Source organism: Chanos chanos, chromosome 4 (genome assembly GCF_902362185.1).
Source record: "Chanos chanos chromosome 4, fChaCha1.1, whole genome shotgun sequence".
Lineage (NCBI taxonomy): Eukaryota > Metazoa > Chordata > Actinopteri > Gonorynchiformes > Chanidae > Chanos > Chanos chanos.
This window is the reverse complement of record NC_044498.1, coordinates 20,379,271-20,392,879: the sequence shown is the minus strand read 5'-3', so window position 1 is coordinate 20,392,879 and position 13,609 is coordinate 20,379,271. Positions and strand designations below refer to the sequence as shown.

At 38.2% G+C, this 13,609-nt stretch overlaps 1 protein-coding gene across 1 annotated transcript in view; it reads right to left on the bottom strand.

Annotated features, from left to right (window-relative positions):
- The window catches only part of ankrd26 (ankyrin repeat domain containing 26), a 41,218-nt gene that overhangs the window by 15,897 nt on the left and 11,712 nt on the right, over nt 1-13,609 (bottom strand). The window contains exons 18-31 of the mRNA XM_030772166.1: nt 10,948-11,007; nt 10,760-10,838; nt 9,769-9,813; nt 8,289-8,576; nt 7,442-7,540; nt 7,257-7,333; nt 6,111-6,953; nt 4,909-5,150; nt 3,476-3,664; nt 2,693-2,723; nt 1,416-1,563; nt 1,097-1,310; nt 576-759; nt 14-160 (exon numbers count right to left, since the gene is read on the bottom strand). Of these exons, the coding sequence (XP_030628026.1) occupies nt 14-160; nt 576-759; nt 1,097-1,310; nt 1,416-1,563; nt 2,693-2,723; nt 3,476-3,664; nt 4,909-5,150; nt 6,111-6,953; nt 7,257-7,333; nt 7,442-7,540; nt 8,289-8,576; nt 9,769-9,813; nt 10,760-10,838; nt 10,948-11,007 (2,646 nt within the window). The remainder of the gene's footprint in view (nt 1-13; nt 161-575; nt 760-1,096; nt 1,311-1,415; nt 1,564-2,692; nt 2,724-3,475; nt 3,665-4,908; nt 5,151-6,110; nt 6,954-7,256; nt 7,334-7,441; nt 7,541-8,288; nt 8,577-9,768; nt 9,814-10,759; nt 10,839-10,947; nt 11,008-13,609) is intronic.

The following is a 13,609-nucleotide window of genomic DNA, read 5'->3' as shown; positions in this document are numbered from 1 at the left end:
TACTCATGGTTACCTCATTACTCTTGTTGAGATTCTTCAGGTTCTCCTCCTCGATGTCCTGCTGCTTGCGCAAATGGCTGCTGAGGAGCTCCTCTTGCAGAGCGCGGGCATTTCGTTCGTGAGCCAGCAGGCGCTGCAACTCACTCCTGTCTGCCTCCAGCTAAAAGGCAACATACACACACATACACACACACACACACACACACACACAGACATACACACACAAAACTAATTCTACGACTGCCTCTGGTCTACACAGACCTTCAATTTGGTAAACTAACTACTAGTTATCCTGTGCAATTTTAAGACTTTTGACAACAAAAGAAAGCAAGTGCAAAAAAGCAAGGTAAAATATCTTTGTTTGCTTTGCAGCTAATTCTTTGTCAATTTATAAAATTACAAAGCATTGTTTTGTAAAAAATGGGAAGCAATCCATTGTTCATTGATTTATAAATCATAAATAAAGATACTCAAATTGTGACATCCTGTCATTTTATATTTTTCAAAAAATATTTCAGCGAGTACCCTCTTAAAGCTAAATGATAAGTTTTTTTTGGATGCTCAGTTTGTGTCACCTGTTTTATATTGTTAACCAGAGCCCTCATTTCCAGCTCCATATCTCTCCTGGAAAGCTCCACCTTCTGCCTCTCCTCTGACTCAGCACGATGTTGTGCTTCCTTTCTTTTAAGCTGTTCCCGGGTCTTTTCGTACAACATGGAGGTGCTCTTGTGCTTCTCTTGCTCCTGCTTCAGTACAAATCTAAAAGAACAGAAAAAACAGGATGAGAAATAGATTCATGTTCACCCCAATTCCAGTAAAACCAATAAAACGGAATCAGTACAAGCGTCCAACAGGAGGCCTTGCAGCAGGAATAAGTACTTTAAAGCAGTTAACTTTTCCGAAGTCAAGGTGGTAGAAGAGGCAACACTTGTAACACCTCTTTGCACATAACGCAAGAATGAAATGAAAGGCTAAAAAGATGGAAGAAATTCACTCTACACTCAAATAACGACAGAAGAATTGATGCCAAAAGAATGGATGGATGGATGGATGGATGGATGGATGGATGGAGAATAGCAGTGAAACACAGACTCACTTAAGATTATTGAGATCTATCTCCAGCTCGACCCTGAAGTGCTCCAGATTGGACTTGCCGTCTCTGGTCTCTTCCAATAAGAGCTTGAGTTCATTTCGTTCCTGCTCTAGCTGTGCATTCTTATCCACCAATCGGCTATAACGGCTCCGCTCACGGTGGATAGTGCGCTCATACTCATGGAACATGTTCTGTAGTTTAACCATGCTTACGGAGTCTACAGGTAGAGGAAACAGGGTAGGGTCAGTACATCCGTAGTTTTCTATGGCTGCCTTCACACTGTATTGTATTATAAAGGAATATTCACAGAGGGCCTGTTTACCTATTGAGCAGGAATCAAGCTGTTTGATAAGCAGAGAGGCATGATGGTAGCCTGACACAGGATTGTCTAATTCCTCAGTTGCAGTGTCTGAAGACTGGGTCAGATCATCAAAGTCCTCTGCCACCTCCAGCTCTTTATCAGCCTCCAGCTAGAAACAAAATACAAACATTTGAATGGTATATATTAGGGGTGTAACAATTCACCAATACAATCAGCGATTTGGTTATAACGATTCAGCGATTTGATTTGGTGTGATGCGATACAATGTAATCTGATACAGTTCTTAACATTTGTTTAATGTAGACATTCATTTTCCTTTCTTCTTATAAAATCTAAACGTCTTTCAAAATTTTAGATTTTAGATTTGATGGTGCACTGTAAACCGTATCAGCATTGTCAGACATGTTCTTGTTTTTACCTCACAAGCAACACTAACATTACTCTCATACAAGGTAAAAGGTCAACACGGGACCCTGTGCAGATTTATTCGCGAATGAGTCATTATTATTTTGAAAGTAACATTAATTGTAATGTTTGATCAGTGAGTCTCCTGCAGCAGCTTAGTTTATACTAAAGTAGAATTAGCAGCAAAGTTTCAGTCAACCGATTCGTAACTTTAGATTTGGGCCATCGACCAGTTCATGGTACATTTAGATTGATCCAGGGGTCAGCGTATTGATGTAGTTGCACCGGTTTCCGATTCGTATCGGTGAATCACTACACCCCTAGTATATATATAGTGAGAAAAAGGATCTTAAAACTTTTGACGCCACAAATTTGGAGCACAAAATCAGTTTGTGTTGTTAAATATTGACAGTTACAAGATTTATACACATGGCAAAAAATGACTGTTGTGGATAAATGTAAGTTTATCCATTCACTACACAAAAACTATTAAAGAGAGCCTTATTTCGATAAAATGTTTTCAAATATCAAATATGATATATTGTTAGCATACAGGTGTTTCTCAAAGGACCTTGTAAACCATATTGCTTTCACAGAGGCTAATGACAGTTATGACAAGCCTTACTGACGTATGTTACCATTATCAGCTGTCGTTCATATGAAACAATGATTGTTGTCAGGCAAGCCAGTTGTCTTATTGGGCAATTCGCATACAGGTACTTATGTGGACAACAAAAGCTTCCTCAGAGGCATCTGCTACAATTTGAGCAGAATGACCACTATTTTTGCAGTGCGATCTTCATGGTGTGCTAGGCTGCTGTTAAACAATTGATGGCACAGTTTTCAATTTTGACTGAAGAATAAAAGTTTACCTTTTTACTCCTAGGACCTGAAGATGGAGACCTTCACAAGAAAAAAGGGATATAAAATTAGGGTTTTTTTCATTATTAGGCTTACATTCATCCTTCCCTATGGACTGAAAAACCCAACACACCAAACAATACATTGGGAGTCAGATGGGTATAGCATTAGGGACTGTTAGGGATTGATGGTATAATGCAGTATCTTTTGAAAAAAAATGTAAAGGGGATGTTTACCCTTTTTGGATACATGGACTCATTAAAATGCTAATGCATGCTTCGGTGTTTGTCAGCACCTCAGCCTCAGTTTTTAGAATCAAACATTGCACTGAGTTTCAATGTAACCGAAACCATACTGACTTACCATTTATCATTGCCATTAAGGGCTTTGGCTGCAACAGTGAATGTTTAAGCAAGTGTTAACTGTAAAATGGGTAAAAATTGTTCTGAAAGGAGACAGAGCAAGGTATAATCTCTCACTACTATTCATAGTGTAAATCCATCACTCAGTTAGTGATAAACAACAAAAAACGGTCAATATTTGTCTCCCAGAAGAAGTTAATCAGAAAAGTGGCACTGCCCATATAATTCCAAGAATATAACTGCCAAAATGAGCCCATATAGTGACCAAGGATTAACTTCCCCATCAACATTACCACACTGGTGAAAACAACACACCTAATTATTGAATATCAACCAGAAAACCACTGTAATTTTCTTCCAATTTGTGTATATATAAAACGGCAAAAACTGGTCTTTCAGCAGGAAAGGAGAGAGTTAATACTGCATATATACCTTCTTTCTTCCTCAGACACCTCACTTAAAGAACTATCATCAAATACTGAGATGAGGTCTCCATTAAGGTGGATCACATGCCGGGTGGATTTATCCTGCTTCAAGGCAGGTATCAGTGGGATCCCCTGGCTACCTACAGCTTTCCCCTCTTCCTCTTCCTCCTCTTCATGCACTGTGATCCTGTCAATGCTGGGAGACCAGATCTCTGTTAGATATTCAGCAATAGAGCACGTTTGCTATGTGTGAGTGAAGACTCCGACCGGCTCAGAAGAACAGAAGTCGATGCTGCTGGACACTACACCAAGGACACTACAAATGGACATTAATCTCTTTGGCACTACTCCCATGTGTGGACGTGACTTAGGCAGGCTCCTCTAGTTGAACAACAGTTTTGAAGGGCGCTGTAAACAAATGGATAAGTGGACCTCTCCGTGGAGAGATGAGGGAGAAATGAGAGAGAGAGAGAGAGAGAGAGAGGGAGAGACCTTGGTATTGCCCTGGTTTTTGTTCTGTCAGCACACTGATTTCACCTCCTGCTATGACTTAAATACCTTATTGGGAAATACTATTTTACGGATGACCCATAAACTTCTCTGCTGTTCCACTTTTTGAAAATTATGTCAACCTTTCATTCTCTTTCTAAACATGTTTATAATACATGCTTCTCTGTTTACTAGCAATTATTCTTTGCTGATTTTGACTCTTTCGCACTTTTTGTAGAATTTGTATATTTGTATTTAGGAAGGAACGCCCCTTGCCAGAAGTGACACCTCTGTGAAGGTGTAATACACGCACCTTGAACAAATGGCTGTCACTCATCCTCAAATGCCCTTTTTGAAAAAATACATAGACTCAGCTGAAGGTAATCTGGGTTCCAGTCACAGTTACATGACTCCAAATAAACCACGCTATAAGTCTCTTCCCCTATTCTCTCCTCTGTGAAACACTTACTACAATAAGGAAGGGAGAAATTAAAAGAGCAGCTATCCTCTCCAAACTTTTTTTAAAGACAAATAAGGACCTTTAAAAAAAAAGTAGAGAGGTAGACACACCAACTGCTTAACTCTAAAACATCCTATACTCTCACAATCATTGACACTGAAATAACTTTCAGTTCAAGAGATCAAAATCCTAAATTTCTAAATATAATAGATAAGATCCGGATCTGTTATCCAGTGGTGGTTAGACCAGCTTTCACAACACATAGTCTGGACAAGGGTTAAAGGATGGTAAATTACAAAGGCATTGCAATGACCTGCCTTTGCATTTAAGGTTTGTTTTTATGTGCAAATCTTAAATGTGCTCTTCAGCGTACTTGACTGAAGACACAGAAATTTGTATTGTGTCAATGAATAAATTTAATGACTTAAAACTCACAACAGTACTAACTGCTATCCCAGATGTCTGTTACTTTAAAACTGAAACCCCCATACCTCTTTGGATTTCCTGTCTGCTGCATCTTTGCAACATTGTCCCTTCTGTTCAAATTTTCCTCCCTTTGAAGCAAGTCTGTTCCATCCTTCTCCTGTAGGTTGGGGTTTGGGTTACCATGGCTGGTGTCATCTTTCCTCCCTTTTTCTTGGTCAAGTTGCACTTCTGCACTTGGCTCGAAAACATTCCAGAAAGCACTGGATGCAGACTCCTTTTTCATGGATGTTTCCTTTTGTTCACCAGACTATAAAGGCAGAGGATGGCATTTAAGTTCAACTCATGACTTCTCTTCAAAGAAGCTGACAAATTACTTGTAAATATATATACAGCAGAGTGTAAAATTCTTATAACAAGGCAAAATTTGGAGAGGCACAGAACATTTAAGTAACGGTAAATTGCATGCAATCTACGAAAACATCTTTTTGGAAGATGAATTGAACATTCAATTTCATTAAATTTATTCACCAGGAGCGCATGCATGAAAAACAAAACCTCACAAGACTATTCACACACCACAAAAAGCAAACAATCGGGACTAAAAATAGTACAGTTCTAAACTAAGAATAAGGAACACTGCAACCACTCCAAACACAGATGAGTTGGGGGGAAAAAAAAATAAAGTTTGTAATTCTCTGACACGACACCAACATACACTATCTTGACCAAGGAAAGATGATCTCCAGAATGAGGACAAGGTTTAGTGCGGTTCTTGACACACCACAGATGATAAAGACAGGCCCACTTGTAAAGGTAAAGCGTGCCACCAAAAAATCTGACACCGAGGCAAATACCTAGGGTTTAATTTTTAATGGCCTGACAGACTGAAGACAGACTGGGTTAAGACAAATGCACTCCATGGCTTTCAATGACATGTTAATGAACAATATCAGCAAGTCCACTAGACAGAACATGAACAGATGAGTGTTATGTGTTGAAATACTGAAATGATGGGATGGAAATTAGACAAAAGATGAAACAAGGAGCAAAAACACTCAGAGTGTAATAAACACAGGCGTCTGTGTGAAGGTGAATGGAAAAGATGAAAAAGGGGTTTGGTCTGAGGAGCACAGTTAGCTGTATTGTTGCTTTTAGGCCTGTTTCTGATCTTTCTCGAATGCTGTGCTTATGGAACAGTGAAGATGCAGAAAAGGAAGAATAATTGGGAAAGATGAAACAGTCCTAACAAAAACCTAAACATCCCTACCTCATGTGTGAACCTTTGCAGTTTCTCCTCAGGTTCATCTAATGGGCTCAATGGAGCCACTCCAAGCTGTGAGGGGACTATTTCCACGCTGAGCAAAGGCTCCTTCTCATTCAGTTTTTCAGCATCCTCCAGACTGTCTACTTTGGATTTAGGATTAGACTCATCTATAAAGCCCGTATTTGCTTTGGTTTTACTTAAGGCAGAAAAATAATCTTCACTGTTATCAGAACTAGGCTCCACATTTCCTCTTTCATGTTCCACAGTCTCAACTGTCTGAAAGTTTCTTGTGGGCTCTGAAGACAAAACCTGTGAGTTCTGGTCTGTAGCAGCACTTTGACAGAGGTTTTCTTTTCCAGTCTCACTAACATCAGTGCCCAGAGAGTCCTCAGGTCCAGACTCCCTCTGTTCAGGTATGGGCAATAGGACCTTACTTCTTGCCCGAGCAATGGGTCTCACTATCGGTTCGCCCTCATCCTCTTCGCTGGACTCCTCCTCTACTGTGCTATGAGAATCCTCCACTTTTTCACTTATCTCCATTCTTCCTTGCTCTCCTTTCTGTTCTTCATCATCAATTTTCTTTTCTTGCTCCATATGATCTACTTCTCCAAATTTTTCTTTAAGTTCTGTAGCGACGTTTTTGTAGTCGGTGTTCAGCTGCTTTTTCTCTTTGTCCACCCAAATCCTCTCACAACGTTTCCAAAGAGTTTCTTTAAGATCCTCCTCCTTATTATCATCCACATCCCAGTCATCCTCATCTTTGTCCTCAGTTCCATGAGCATGTAATTCCAAAGAGCCAAAGCAACCCGTGTTACTTACATTTAACTCAGCTGCATCTAATGCCTCCTTGTCCATTGATGGCGTGAATGGATAAAAGGTATAGATAACCATGAACACACAAATAGGGACAATTAAGGTAAATGATCTAACTCATAGAAAATGATCATCTAACCACCTTCATGTTCTGCAGCAACATGCAGCTAACAACTGTAACCCCAACCACACACTGGTAGACACCAAACAAACAGGTACAACATTGAACAAAAGCTGACATTAAAAACAAGGAATAAATTATGTGTAATTAAAAAAAAATCATTTGGGAGCTTTATGGACAATGCTGAAGAACTGCATGCTCAGGTTTCAGCTCACCTGCTCTGAATGCTTTTCCTCCTCAACACTGCAGTTGTTCTCTCTCTCTCCCATTGAGGATTTATCTGGTAGGGTGTCTGAAGAACAATATTTGGACAAATCCATGTGAATCAAACGAATCCATGTGTCAGCTTCACACACGAGTTCAATCTATAGGTGTAAAATGATAACTGCCAGCTACTTACCAGACCGTGACACAGCTTCGGTCTCAGCCATATCTGGCGGTGGGTTCGTGGACTTCTCTAGATTGGAGGTAGCAGTGTTGTCTGTATCGAAGTCTGATTCTACAAACAAACACATTTGTTTAAGTTGACTAACCAATTTAATACTGGATAAGGTCAAAATGACCAATTCATGAGAGTCACAAAAAAAAAAAAAGAATAGAAAAATCAGCCATTTTTACTTTGATTTATATGCTAAACACAGCTTTAATTCTTAACTAGATTTTCATTCGGAGATATTTTCTTTTATTCCAAATCAAAGAACAAACAATATTGAGATACCATCTGTTCACTGTTAGTGGTTTGCAAAAGGCTAAGGTATCTGTTGAGGTTTCAGTACCATGTGTTGTAGTTCATGCTAATTCCATTCTCTAGATTACAATCTTTCACTCTTTGCCACTCATTTCTGAAGTTTCTCCTTTCTGAACTTAGAACATAACCTATCCATCATCCTGGAATAAATGCTCTTCAGAAAGTTTACCACCTTTGATAAGATGTGAGAATGTCAAAGAGCACCATCAAATGTGCCCTACATGGCCATCTGCCAAACTGAAGCTACTGAGTGTTTAATTGTATATCTATCAAGAGCATGTTTAAATTTGTTTAACATGCAACATGAAAATTGGACAATTTCAGCATTTAATTTTTGGGTGCTCAAGTGCTCTTGAAAAACCCTTGCGCTTATACTGTATATAAATGTTGCTGCCCATACAAAAGTTGCTGTCCAAACTAAATGCTATATCGGACCGTTTGCTAATTAGTCCCTAAGCCTTTGGATGTACTCACTACAGATTAAACCCACCACACTTACCTTCCTCATTGCTGGGCCTCTGGAATGGGTTGTTTGTGCGTGGTTGGGGATGTGGTGGCACACAGGATTGGGGGGTGAGGTAGCGTGGGCTGGGTAGTGGTGGGGTCTTGGAAGGAGTTGGTTCCCTTCTTTCTGGAATGGGACTCCTCTGTGGTCCAAGGCTTGGGGTATCTGGCTCCTGCTCATGGACAGCTGGTAGAACAGGGTTTTCAGAAACTAGCTCCTCCTCAAGTTTGTGGACTGGTCCCGTCTTACTGGTTGTGCTGTTGGAGTCCCAGTCAGAAGCATCTAAAGATGAATGAGCACAAGCAACATTAAGTATATGCAGAATAGCCTCCACAGATACTCAACAACACAGGTTTGTTTTGAAATCATTAACTAACAAGAGTCATGTAGTTGTATCATTAGCTGACTTGCACAGTGACTTTGGGTCACAAATTATACTGTTGTTAGCATTGAAGGAAACATTCTTTTTTTTCCCTTTCACTGTCATGCTTTTACCTTGAAGCAACTCTATCAATGTGAGTGCGACGTACAGCAATACTTGATATACACATTTTTTAGTATTTTCAATTATCTAATATAATGTTAGAATCTTGAAATTCTGTTATCACTGCCAACGAAATGCATCAACCCCACTGTCTATGGAAAGTTTTGGTACTGCACAAAATGCCCAGCTGTGAAAAACATTTTTATATGTAAACTTCACCCACAAGCACATAGTGACAGATCAGTTTTGTCCATAAATATCGACTTAAAAGACTTATATTTTGTTGACAATTTACTGAACTGTAAGGATGCTGCCATGAGCAATAGCCTAAACTATTAAGGTAAATTAGGCCTAGTGCCTAGCCACATGGAATATTGTGGGTGTTTCTTTTCGATTACTGTTATGTTTGGCAGTGCTGTTCCTGTAACAGCACTTCTGCGCGCCACTTTCATGAGTCATTTTTATTCACATGTTGGTAGGCATTCCCAAGTTCTTCCTTTGCCTTTTGTTTCAGTCAGACATTGAGTGTGGTATCGATTTTGTATTGTTACTACTAGTACTGTAGAAAAAATAGTACCGTTTTCTGCATTTTGGCATCGACTTGGTACCTAACTATAGGTTCTTGTGAGATCCTTAAAATATTATACTGCAAACACTGAAAAATTACTGAACTTCTCCTTTATGTCATGAGTCAAAGCAAGCCAATGACATGCAAATGTTCACTCACAAGTATTAGTCTATTTAAGGCCATATCAACAAATAATTTATGAGCAATATTTTCAGAAATTCCACAACTTTCAGAAATTATAAATTCAAATTATTTGGGCTTATATCAAGACAATTCTTTACAATTTGTCTCATGAGTAATTAGTGAATGATTAATTTTTTCAATAACCACCTCTTGTATGAATATAGGTAAACCTGTCACTAACTTTGCTTATGTTCCTGGGAGGTTCCTTAAAACAGACTGTGGAAATGCTATAGCATTACCTTCTAGGTCATCAACATCACCCAAACCAAGTTCTTCCATAAGATCTGCAAGAGAGAATAAAATTATAACAGCTGTTGGTTAGGTTTTCACTCTAAAATTTCATGAAGGGACAATGTAGGTAGCAGTGAAAACAGCAACATGCCTCTCCCATCAGTACTCCACAAAACACTATATAATATGCTAAAATATTGTTCTCAATGAAAAGCATTACTTTCCATTGTTTGCTGTTGCCCCTTGTGGATTAAAGAAATCAGGAACACACTTCAGTGTGTTTGTAATTCTTACTGAAAACCACTTCACTTGTAGAAACACCACATTTGACATTGTGGTCATTTCAGCTGACAGACTGAAAGCAGTGAGTACAAAACTTTGGATGAGTCCAAGCCATTTTTAGGAAGCAAATGATTTTCCTTGTCAGTTTTGCAATTTTGCAATATGTTGCACACAAGAAAAGAGCATAACTTGGTATACAACATATTGTGAGTTCTTTTTGTTTGCTAGATTGAAAGAAAAAATGAGTCAACATGCTGCACAGGATAAAAAAAAAACATCAAAAAGCTGTCCATGACATTAACTATCTATTATTAAATTAATAAAGAAAATATTGTATACACTATTGTACAACTGATTGTACTGATTAAAAAAGGTATCCAATTCACCAAATAATGAAAATATATAAAATCAAAGTAGAAATTAGAAAAGTAGAAAAGTATATGTTTTGGTATGGGCAAAACTGCACGTGGTTACAATAAAGTATTCTACACTAGTGGTTAAATACTTTAACCACTAGTGGTTATAGACATGTAAAGCCCTTTGAGACTATAAATAGTGATATTGGGCTCTAAATAAATATTATTATTATTTTTATTATTATTAATTATTAACTGTCAAGGATAATAAAACCATTGCATTATTGTTACTCATTTTACCACGAAAAACAAGATATTGTTACTACATACTGCAATGCATGTGAATGGCACACAATATCACCTGTCTTCTTATCAGCTTCCGTTGTGGATTTCACCATCTTACACAATACAGACACTGGCTTCCTGTGTATCATTTCAGCCTGTGAGGCAAACAGAAGCATTTTCACATTTCACACCCACTAGAGACTACATTTAAACGATGTTATATGTGTATATATATACTCTTGAGGTTACCTGATTATCTGGCACCTCCTCAACTTCATTATCTTCATCGTCATCATCATCATCTTCATCGTCATCATCATCATCATCATCACCACCATCATCCGCAGCATCATCATCATCATCATCATCACCATCATCAACCTCATCCCCTCCATCATTACCATCACTGCTCCTTACAACTGCAAAACAATAAGAAGTGGAACATGAGCATCAAAACAGAAAGCAAGTGTACAAATTAGCACATGCCGTGACAGAAAAGGCAGTCATGCATGAGACTTCTGTGCAGCTGGAGTCCCAGCAAACAGATGCAGGATCACAAGGTGCTATGCCATGCATGCAATTTCATGGTTAATGTGCTGAAATACAAAGGTTAAACTGGACAGAAGCATGTGAAGGTTCATCTGCTTTATTGTTTATGTGCTCTGCTTTCTTGACTAAACATGTGTTCTACAACATAAACATACTGACTAAACAAACTGACTGACCAGCTACGTCTACTGTGAGCAATTTAGAACACATACAGGCATTTTTTGTCGACATTATTAAGAATACAAGAAGTAGCAAAGCTTCAAAACCAGTAACTTCAAAAATGTCTTGATTTAGTTTAACCATGGGCATGCCTATAGAACTGTCACATACAAACAATAGAAATGGTACAGTTATGGACCAGTGCAGAATCTGTGCACTCTGTTAGCTAAGATTAGTGATCAGGTAAAAAAAAAAAGGATTTTCATGAAAATGACTGACAATGACAGAAAAAGGCAGACAAAGTATAACAGTCTAAAGACCCTGGCATGCAAAGCGTGATGATATTACGACATGGGTTCATCTGAAGGGATGGTAACCATGCTGTTGACCAATGAAAACAAAAGCAGTTGCATATCCATACCCATTCCCCTCTGGCTTCCAGGCCAGCCTACACTTCTCCCAGTCTTATAGTTACTGTTCCTTGATACTCTTAAGAAAGAAGGAATGTAAAGCAAGTCTGGAAAAGAATGAATCAATCACGTAAATATAATGCATTAGGCACAAAAGCCATTCTTTACATTCAAAGGATATAAAGAACTACTCATGGGTAGTTTTTCTACTCAAAAAATAATTGTCAATACTTTAATGCGCTTCTATTTTAGTATCTGGCAGATGTCATACTGTATATTTTATCAGCATATTATAACACCATTGACAAGTCAGGCCTCCAGCGTTTTGTTTGCAACAATTTTCAGTCCAAGTCACATTGGCATTTCTGTGCTCTTTTAAAGGGCCATACACTGCAAGGCTATATATTAATTTGTTTATTTACATAAGTGTCTTTACTCTGGATTAGCACAGGTTCCTTCAATATCCTAGGCTGTGAAAGCAGAATGTAGGAAATTTAAAAAAAGAAGGGTCAAGGGTTAAAAGACATTCGATTGTATACACTATTGTACAACTGATTGTACTGATTAAAAAAGGTATCCAATTCACTAAATAATGAAAATATATAAAATCAAAGAAGAAATTAGAAAAGTAGAAAAGTATATGTTTTGGTATGGGCAAAACTGCACGTGGTTACAATAAAGCATTCTACACTAGTGGTTAATAAAGAATACGTAAAATTATCAACTGTGAACTCAATCACTGCACAAACCCATAGTTCAGTCAATCAGATCAATTCTGAAACAGCTTGTCGTCTCCATTACAGTGCACTAATGGCAGCATAAATTACATTTCTTCATTACTGCCACTGCTTGTTTACAAAAAAGACATACCAGCTTATCTCCACCCAGCACAAACAAGAGAACAAAGGAAAGCAGTACTAACGCTATTACACATCTCTCAGAAAATCCTGAACAGGAAATTTACAGGTCTGTAGTTTTTTGTTTGTTTTTAATCACTGATAATTCTCTGTTGATGGCATGGTGAATGAATTCAGCTCTGAGCATGTTTTAGGTTGTTATGGATAACATACATTAAACTAAATATCTAAATAGTTACAGAGAATGAAAAAACATAGTGATTTTTTTCTTTTAGTTAAAAAGAGATTATTGATAAACTGCATGTCAGAACAGATTGTGATATTTATTTCTGCTGCACAGTACATGCAGAGTCGGTGTAAACAGGTGGGATAGATGCCAACAGAGCAAAAGGCTGACATTACAGAGATGCACTGCATTTTAATGCAAGACAACAAAGATATTCAGATGAGAGAAGCAGTCACTTAATATTCTTTCAGACAGAGCAACCAGTACTGGCATGGGTCAGAGAGAATATTGGAGGTTGCCTTCACTTGCAACACTGTCGACCCTTTACGCCATTACTTTGTGCTCAGTGCCACCAAAAGAACTGATTTAGAAAATGTCAAGTTAAGTCATACATTTTGCCCCCAGCTTAAAATAAAATGGGCTCTGCAGTACAGTTAAGGAAACCCATGCTTAGCAGCAAAATGATCTTTTTCTTAAATGACTGATCTCTCACAAGTGCCCTTACATATTTTCAAACTTTTAAAAACCTCAAGGACATGTGATTTTAACTAAAACAAACCCCTCTAGCAGGTTTCTAATTCTTAGTATTCCAGGAGCTGTTTTTCCACAGCAGATGTGCTGAATACCACACAAATATTTGCAGCTTTGCACAACTATATGTGTGTTTTATGAGGCAAGGAAAGGTTTACTGTGAAATGACTTACTCTGAAGCAGAAATATTACAG